Source organism: Nicotiana sylvestris, chromosome 1, assembly GCF_000393655.2.
Source record: "Nicotiana sylvestris chromosome 1, ASM39365v2, whole genome shotgun sequence".
In the NCBI taxonomy this organism is placed as follows: Eukaryota; Viridiplantae; Streptophyta; class Magnoliopsida; order Solanales; family Solanaceae; genus Nicotiana; species Nicotiana sylvestris.
Genome location: NC_091057.1, coordinates 79,925,546 through 79,935,351, shown reverse-complemented (window position 1 = coordinate 79,935,351; position 9,806 = coordinate 79,925,546). Strand labels below are relative to the sequence as shown.

At 39.5% G+C, this 9,806-nt stretch overlaps 1 protein-coding gene across 2 annotated transcripts; it reads left to right on the top strand.

Moving 5' to 3' along the window:
• Window positions 1–392: 392 nt before the first annotated feature.
• Window positions 393–3,856, top strand: LOC104220949 (protein XRI1). Of its 2 annotated transcripts, none has more exons than XM_009771924.2 (9): window positions 393–447; window positions 1,385–1,437; window positions 1,530–1,643; window positions 2,260–2,399; window positions 2,594–2,657; window positions 2,745–2,847; window positions 2,937–2,968; window positions 3,071–3,154; window positions 3,281–3,856. In XM_009771924.2, exons 2-9 carry the CDS (start codon window positions 1,389–1,391, stop codon window positions 3,553–3,555), a joined length of 861 nt encoding a protein of 286 aa, XP_009770226.1. In that variant the 5' UTR covers window positions 393–447; window positions 1,385–1,388; the 3' UTR covers window positions 3,556–3,856. The 2 variants fall into 2 exon arrangements, with proteins under 2 accessions (XP_009770226.1, XP_009770221.1); XM_009771919.2 differs by lacking the exon at window positions 393–447 and adding an exon at window positions 452–567.
• Window positions 3,857–9,806: the final 5,950 nt, after the last annotated feature.

Below are 9,806 nucleotides of genomic sequence, written 5' to 3'. Positions count from 1 at the left end.
TAATTCAATAACAATTTAAACTTTTTAAATGATAGATTCACAGTATTCCATACTTTGACCCAAAAAAGTCATACAGTAGAAGTAGTAACTCAGAGATTATGAGCGATATAACCCATAAAACTGACATGTCACACGGGGCAACAGAAATTTTCAGGTCCATGAATTCCCAATGTTAAGTCCGACCCGACCCGACCCATCAAGCCTTCTGTACAAACCCCACCCACTAACATCACACGTAGTCACAGCCTTTTCTTTTTTAATGGTCCAGCCAAAACTGCAAGCGCTTTTATTGCTACTACTAGTGTTAGCGCATAAATAAAACAAGTCACTTTTTATTACTAATATTATTATTATTATTATTATTATTATTACAGTGTGATCTGTTTCAACGGCTATTCTTAATGGTCTAAACTTATAAAGAGGGTTTTAGATTTTGCAACCAGTCAGGTCAATTCATTTTCTGCCCTCTTTGCTTTTTCTTTTGCCCTTTTCTCTGGCTTACAAATACTTTCAGTATCAGTTGAAACTTACATCCATATACAAGAAAATGAATTTCAACAATGAAAGGTCATTCCTTTTACTTGTTTTTCTCTTTGTTTTGGGTTGGTGTTTTTTCTTTTCTGGTTGCTTTGTCGATACTTGATTTGCAGATTTGTTTGCCCTTTTTTTGTTTTTTTTAGAACTGAAATGTTGAAATGGGAGATGTGTTTTGCTTATCTTGGACTCACTGACAGTGAACCAGTTTGGGGAAATAGTTTGGAGTTATATATTTGCTATCTGTTTTTTCTCTAAAAAAATAAAATAAAATAATGGAATAACGTGGTCAGTAAGGATTTTTTTTTTTAATTTAAATTTAAATGGAGTAATGTGGTCAGTAATGATTCATAGAGCCTACTCAATTTGTTTGAGATATAGGTATAGTTCTTGTTTCTTCTTTTTTTTTTCCCCCTGATTTGTTATTATATGGATACACTTCTTAAGTACTTAGATTGATAGGACATTGATTTGCAATGTTTCCATTTTCTTTGTAAGTTTTTTCTATCATGCTGAACCTGTGCATAACTTCTAATGTAGTTTGTATGAATGTAATGCCTTGTTGTTGCTTTTCACTGTGTTTCTACAAATGGTATAGATTGCTCTACTAATAAGTAGATCTGATGCTGCACTGCTTAATTTCCTAAATTCGTTAACGCCATTTGCTAGGGACTCTGGTTTGTGCATTCTGTAGATATTAATTTTGGGTCCTTTTTTGCTATAATTGCTCTCTTTAAACCATTGAGTACAATGTGGCATATCCCTTGTGGATTTTCTAACACTAAGATGCTAATTTGTTTTTTCCTAGAAATAAATGGACTGAATAGATTCTGTGTCTGGTTGTATACAGTGACATGTGGAGATGGCGTGACAGTTATGGTCTCGGAAATGATCCTGATATTGGTAAGCTCCTTTTTTTTGTTCTTTCTTCTTAGCAAAAAATAATATTGTGTCCAACTTTTACTGGTGATGAATGTGTTTTGCTATGTGAATAGATATATCTGAATGCTTGTTGAGCAAAGATGAAGAAGACATTTCCTTTATGTTTGATGATGAAAATACTCCAGTCAAGTCCTGTGGTGATTTGACTTACCATGTTAACAGCTATGGTAAGATGATACTGCATTATCGCTCTCATAAAGTACTTGTAGCTCCTCTTTTACTTACCGTTTTCTGCTTCTCATTTAGAAATATTTGAATTGATTCTTTGTTCCAGAGTCGTATCAATTAATCTTCATTTGCCTATCTAAAAACCAGGTCATATAAGATGTTTGACTCAATCTTTCTTACGGGATGAACGTGCATCTACGTATAGCTCGTTCCGTATTAGACTTGATTTTATGTATTCTCGGGAGTGCTTAAAGTGGTGGCTTCGTGATTAGTCTTTGTTTGAAATGGTCTGGTAGGTTGTAGTCGCTAAAATGATTACTATCACGGGATGAAGTGTCAAAGCACTTCCGCACACTAACTCTGAGCAAACTATGGCCTATTTATGCCTTAATCAACAGTGGTGCAATTTTATGGTGTTAAAAAACTGAAATTGAGGGATGACAAGGGTAAGGAATTTTGGGCTGACTTGAAGTCCTTTCACACAAAGTACTTCTGGCCAGAGGATACTTTAACAGCCTTTACATCCAAATCATGACATTGGGTGCTTTCTGACATTGTTACTATGTCTTTATTTACAATTGTAATATTTTCTGTATCTCACTTTTGTGCCTACAGAAAACAATGACAAGGAATCCCAGAGATACAATGAGTCATCCTCACAAGTGAAAAGGCGCAGAATGCTACAGTTTGAATCAGAAGCTTCGGATGCACCACTTTGCAGTGAGGAACTATCATCGTCATTTATACAATCACAGGTCAGCTAGCATGTATTCGTCAAACTGTCACATCTTTGGGTTGCGCCAATTGATATCTTACTTGTCTTGATCTCTCGTGTTAAACTCATTGGCCTGTTCTGGTCACAACTCTTTTTGGGTTCACTCAGAATATACCAAATCATGTAACTTTTTTTAATTGATTAAATGATCTTTGTTTTTGTTCCATGTTTCAGGAGACCGAAAATTCTGTTGAGGAATTTATCTCCGAAATGTCACAGTGGGTTTCGGGATTTTCAGGTTGGTCCCTTGTACGTTTCTGTTCTTCAACAGATACCAACTAATTTCATGTATGAGCTCTCAGATGTTAATTTCATTTTTTATCAGAGGGCATGTCTTCATCTGGTAATGAGGGGCTGGATCAGTCATCCGAAGGATGGGTTGCTAGTTGTTTTAACGATTCTCAAATGCATTTGAGCCCTGAGGATATGTATGTTATTAGTTTTGCCTAAGAACTTCTATCTTTCTTTTTGGAAAGAAAAAAAAACATCAATCTGATGAACTATTTTTTGGAAACAGTGCAGCCTCTGATATTCAGCTTGATATTTCAGGTTAGTGACAGTCTTGTCTAGAATTTAGTAGCTTATTTTCCTTATCAATCTGCCACGAGGTGCTCATTTATCATCTCTATTTCTTTCTGTTTCTCTTTGCAGAGATTTGCAACACTCCAGCTGAATGTGAATCTAATGTGGTTCAAGAGCATCCTGTGCAGACTCGTAAAAATGTTGTTTTCAAAGGTTTGTTCTTCTTGGATGATATTTCATCACAGAATATTGCTTCACTATTCAATACCACTATAGAAGAATATCTGAGCCGTGTCTCATATGTGAGCTAAACTTGTGCGTACTTGTTCACCCCACCAGGTAGGAAATCATATATGCGGGCTCCTCCAAAAGTTGCTTCCTCTGTTGTGTATCCTTTTTCTTTTGTTAAACCATGTGGTGTACACGGAGATGTCACTCTGAAAGACATAAACCAGCGGATACGCACACCAAAAGCAAAGACAGCACAAAATAGTGTAGATCCTTGTGTTGCATACCCCAAGTCAGCTTTCTCTGGTAAGCCTGTTGTGGGGAAGACCACAATTCCTACTGAAGGAGGAAAAGGGAGCATTACTATTATGAGAACAAAGGGATAAATTAAGTTAAGCAGGCGAGGGTTTTCTCCATTTCTTTTGGAGACGGGTATCCTCAGTTTTTCCAGGAAAGCGAGGCCTCGCTTTCTGGTTGATATCATCCTTGTAGCTTGTATCATGATATCGTTTACGCATACTCAATTATTGCAGCATGCTATGCTTTAAGCATGGTAGTAGTTGTAGTATTGCAGTTTGCTGGAGATACTCTTACAATTAGTTTGTACAAAACTTTTATTGACGTCACTAATTTATTGATCTGCAAAAGCCTTTTGTTACCCTGGCTATTTAATGAACATTATTATCTTCAAGGATTTCACTTTAAAGTGGCAAATTGCTAGTATGGTTTATGAAGCAAACTTTTAATACCTAACAACAATTTTGGTTCTTTGAGCAATGAGAATGTTCAACTTTTTTTTATATTTATCTTTTTGGTTGATTGAAGAGACATAACTGCCTTTTGGTTACATAATCAGCTGAGGCGTATACAACAGTTATATGCTAAAGAAAAACAGGATGGGTCCTTTGTATCTTTTGTTATAAGCATTTAATTTGCAAGATGATTTTTCATTGGATCTCGTCTGGTCAACTTAATTGTTTTCTCTTATTTTAGACAGTCAAATCATTAACAAACTTGTAGATTACGTTTGGGCATAAAAATAGTTTAACTTAGAAATTACTGTAAGCTGCTTGAGCTTTGTTTAGCTGGATATAAGGCTGTAAAATTTGGCCCAAGCCATCCAAAGTTGGGTTAGTTCTGTATTTGCTGAACTTCAGCATGTTTTAGCTGAAGTTTTGTTCTGTATTTGTTGAACTTCAACATGTTTGAGCTGAAGCTTTGTTCTGTTTGTGATGAACTTCAGGGCTGAAGTTTATTTTGTATTTGCTGAACTTCAGCATTCTAGGAGCTGAAGTTTTTGTTTATATTTGCTGAACTTCAGCATTCTTAGAGCTGAAGTTCTAAAACAATAATGAATTTAATAGGTCATGATTAACAACGATTGATGCTGTTCATTTCAAAGATTAAAGAATGAAAAATATTTTCGACATGAAAACAAGTTACTACAGATAAATTAGAACCAAAAACAATGTGCCTGTAAAGCTAAAATATCTAAGAGGTTAAATTATTGTGAATAAGACCAAACTGAACATAATGGGACAAGCAGATATATATGAATCGTCAGGCTAGAACACATAACAATATCTCAATCTTCAGTATTCAAAAAACGAAGGAGGAGAAGGAGGAGGAGAAAGAGGCCTGAAGTTGTTTAAACAGTGGGTACAGGTCAAAACTTTTTTAAAAAGTGGATATAGGTTAAATGAGGGCGACCGAATAGGGCGCCAATGCAATTTTTACAATTTTTAACCCAAAATGATCCATGAGTAACTTTTTCAAAGTATTTTCGAAACAATCCTTTTTTGTTTGATATATTATATATGACCATAACAAAAGAAAAAAGTCTTACTTGGTAATTATACAAAATTCATATGAATAATGCACATACTCCCTCCGTTCCAGTTTATGTGAACCTATTTCCTTTTTGGTCCATTCCAAAAAGAATGAACCCTTTCTAAATTTGGAAACAATTTAGTATAAACTTACAACTCTACCCCTAATGAGAAGCTTTTATAACCACACAAATACTCTGGACTCCTTTTTAACTTGTTTAGGACCACAAATTCCAAAAGTTTTCATTTTTTCTTAAACTCTGTGCCCAGTCAAACAGGTTCACATAAATTGGAATGGAGAGAGTGTTAATTGAAGTTTGATAAGAGTTTGGGCGGGTTAGGTTATGATCCAAATTTTAGCCTATCTTAATCCAATTCATCTCGATCTAACTAACTTTTGGATTGGTCAATGACCTGTCAATTTATTAATTCAGCCTATTTTAGTCCGTCCAAAATCTGTTTAACCCGCCCATTAAATACCCCTAATTGGACATGTGCTTGTGGACTGACTGGGTTGAACCTTTCGTCGGTATTGTAGCTTGTTGAGGACTTGAGGTGCTTAAAAGCTACTCCAGTAAATACAACTTTGATCCTGTCTACTAAAAAAAAAAACATATACGTATTATATCTCTTTTTTGTATTTTTATTTTCACTGCACAAAATAAACTCTCTTTTTGTGTTTTTGTAGTACTAACTAATCAGCCTGTACTATCATCCAAATTTTAGAGGAAAAACCTATTGTTGCCCTTTCCTAATTTGCAGGAAAACCCACAACCCACCACTCCGAAAATTTGCGAATTAAAAATTGGCCCCCAATAACCGTTAGAGACATGCTCCGATTCCCAAATACGTTGTTGCACCTATCTCCAACATATGAATTTGTTCAACTCGATGTGGTTGCTTTATTCTGCTGTCTTTTTTAACTATTTTAGATATTCATGGCATCTAATAGGAATTCATCAAGTACAAGAAATAATGAAAATTATAAGAAGGAAACTGCCAATTTAGGCCTTTTAGAGCTAAACTGCTATTAAAATTAGCAAATTCATAAAATACTATTGAAAACATTAGGAAAAAGATTAGCAAATATGGGTGTGTTTGGTATGAAGCTTGAAAAACATTTTCCTGGAAATTGTTTTCTTGGAAAATAAATGGTGTTATCACTTATTTTCCTATGTTTGGTTGGTGAATGGAAAATTTTTTCCGGAAAATATTTTTTAGTATTTGATTATTAGAGAGTAGAATTTTTTTTTTTTGGAATATAATTTTCTATGATACTCTTCTCATACCTACCCTCCCCCAATTCCCATGTTTCATGTCCCCCTCATCGTTTTCACAACTCTATTTTCCTTTAAGAATTCAATTATTCTTCTAAAAATTCAAATAAACCCAAAGGAACTAGTATGCTTGTTTACCGTGAAAATGTTAACAATAATTAAATTTGTAAATGGGATTCTAAAAATACGTGATCTATTCTCGAGCTAGTTGTTTAGAGCAGTTGATGCTAAGAATATGAAGTTTAACGATGAAATGCAAGCTAAAACGAGGCAGTAATCAAACCGAGGAGCCTGCTGCCCGGATATAGGACTGATCGATGGTGGACCTCGGGGTCGACGTCAGGGTCGAGCTCGAGCTAGAGCTATCGGGGGCAGTCGAGAATAGAATAACAGTTAAGATATGATTAAATAGGGCTTGTTATACCCATTGCCAAGCAATAAAATGAAGAACAAGTAAGATAACGATAAATATTAAAGTAGTCTCGGGCCAGCGAGAACGAGCAAGTTAGAAAGAAGAGAGAGAGAGAGAGATATTATTGCACTTGTGGAGAAATGGAGCAACATCAGACGAGCCTACAAAGTGATGGGGATCCCCTTTGTATAGGAGAGGAATCCGTTATAATACAAAACGTGTTAACCGTAAAGGTATGGAGATAGGATGGCTAGACGTGACATCTTAAAAATAGGCCCCGGATAGACCAACCTTGTCAGGTTAAGCCGCGTGCCTTGGGAACTCCCCCTCGCCTGTTGTAGCCCGCTATATTTGTCGGAATGCGATATCCTTTGGACCGATATATGTTAACCTCGAAGATGAGTCTCGACCTTGGCTTCGAGCTTCGAGGGACATGACCGCGAGACGGTCCTTATGACGGGGAAATCGGGCCCCCAGATTCGCCGTGTACAGATAGTCTCCGCATTTCTTAGAGTGAAGGCGACAAGAAATGATAAGAAACGGTTCTGAACCCCTGCTTCCGCTGATGCCCTTGCGAACAGATACAAGATGTCAAGGCGTATTACGTACACCGTTTCTGCAGATTTCAGCATTGACTGCGGCGGTTGGCTTCCTTCAATGTTTCCATGGTGCTTTTACAAATACTCGTCTCTTTCTTTATAGATTCCATCTCGTGTTCAAAACCCTTAATGAAGTCTGTTTCCCCTCGTTCTCGCTCTTTCTCAGGGACACAACCCCCCTTTTCTTCTTTCCTCAGAGTTCCCCAAGGATGACGAATATTTCCACTTATGCTTCCCTGGAGGTTGCGGGCTCATCCTCTTCGTTCTTCTCTCAAGGTGAAGTGGCCACTCCCCTCCGTGATGAGGAGTGCATTCCGGGACCCTTTATGATGACCTCCGATTTTAGGGTCGAGAGACCCTTCTCGAAGTCAGGGCATCGCGAGCCTGTAACTCGGTACATCAGCTCTATAACGGACATCAAAAGAGTGAAGGCCGACTATTGCTAGGGAGATACTGTGCTCGTGGAGATTCCCGTTGGGGATGAAGATATTACGGCTTATAAGGCCGGCTTTCTGAGTGTGTACACCTACCTATTCTCTTTGGGGCTGGTGGGGCAATGGATGGGGTATCGAGCACTGCCCTTGAATTGGCAAGTGGCCGGAGTCCTCCTCGAACCAGGACGCCCTAGGCAGGCAGTTTGGAGGGACCTCGATTTGGGACCCGAGATGAACAGAGGATGGAGATTCAGGCTAACCCCGTTAGCCCGTTGGATATTGTTAATTCTCCAAATGGGGTGATCCTTTCATCTTCCGGAATGCAAGATGAGTCTTGTAAGGAGCCTTCCGTGGCGGGAGCACTGATAAAAGGCGGAGACGTACTCGGGAGCCCGACAATCATTCTTGAGGGTGGTTCCAAGGTCAACGCCTTCATCTAGCCTTGTCTGCTGCTTCGGGCTGCTCCGTTTTATCCTCTTAACTCTTTTTTTAATTTTTTATGTGGTTCTAGGTCGAAGCGCTTTATAACCAGGCCCTCGCCCAGTATCAACACGAGGTGAGTTGTCGCGAGTGTGAGAAAGCCTATTTCACCGAACAGGTTATTCATCCCTTATTTTTAACTGTCATTTGAGCCCTTGTGAAATTCCATCACTTTTAAATCCTTGGGCCCCGATTTGTGCAGTTTGAGAAGGAGAACGCCCTGCTGAGATGGGAGCTTCGGGCCAGAGATGCTGAAATCTCCGAGCTTAGTCGGCATGCGAGTGAGGTGTCTTTCGAAAGGGACAACCTCAGGGGGAGAGTTGCCTTGATTTAGAGTCAGCTCCAAGACGCGAAGGAGGATGGCGGCAAGTATAAGAGCCTCCATTCCGAGCTGGTGGTTATACTGTTTCGGATCAAAGTTGAGGCTAAGGCACTTGTATCTTTGTATGGGGGAGGAGTGGTCGTCGCAGATTCTTGCATTGAGAGGGCGTTCGAGGGGGCTGGCCCAACTTTACCTCGAGCCGCGGATCGTGTTTGGCCAGGTCCCCAAATGCTGACCATCGAGGGCGCATTGGAAGGAAGCTCGAACGGGGTAAAAAATGGGGGTGGATCCCCGGAGAAGGAGGACGCCATCGAGAAAGGGCCATCGGGGGATTCGTAATCGCCCAGATGCAACTTTTAAGGCCGTCGGTTCGGCAATAGATTAGGATCTGTTGTTTTTTCCTGTTGATCTCCCTGTTTGTATACAGTACTTTTATTTCGGCATATGTATGAGGAGAATCCCGTGGATTTGTTTCCCTTATTCCCTTTCTGCTCTAAATTCAACAAGGATTGGCGAACAAACCTTAGACCCCCAATATAGCCATGTGGCCTGTTTAGGCTAGCTCGGGAATTGTCGTGCGGCTGGTTGATGCGGCTTCCGATGTGAACCACCATGAGGGCCCTTGCTCTTTTGCCCAGCCGTTTTGCGTTGGGTTTTCGGGCCGGGTTTGTCCCGAGCCTTATTGATTTCTGCTCTCCTGTGTCTGCGCAGTTGGGCGATGACAGTTCTTTTCCCTTACCCTTGGGCATTTGTATTTGGCTTGTTTTGGGTTCAGTCTCCGAGTCGCGTTGCGACTTGAGCTTTAATTAACCCTCAAGTTTTTTCGCGCCTGTATAGGCGGACGATGATGGTTTTTATTTCTTTCCCTTGGGCGTTTGTTATTTCAACTATTTTGGGTCCAGTCTCCGAGTCACATTGTGACTCGAGCTTTAATTGACCCTCAAGTTTTTCTGATCTTCAAACCGGTGATAGTGGCTCTTATGTTGTTTGGTCGTTGTGACCTTTTGATATGCGGCCCTGAGGCTTTTATAGTTAACTATTTTGGATCCGGTCTCCGAATCGGGTAACGACTCGAGCTCATTTTAATCCTCAAGTTGTCAATTTTCAAGCTGGCGACAGTGGCTCTTACGCTGTTTTGGTCGTTGAGACATTTTAGTGTGTGGCCCGGAGGCTCGTTTTGGATGGCGACAATGACTCTTACGCTTTTGCCCATGGGATTTTTGTAGGCTTTGTGTTCCGCTTGTTAAGGTCTTTTGAAATAATTTTGCCTGACCCGTCGTCGGT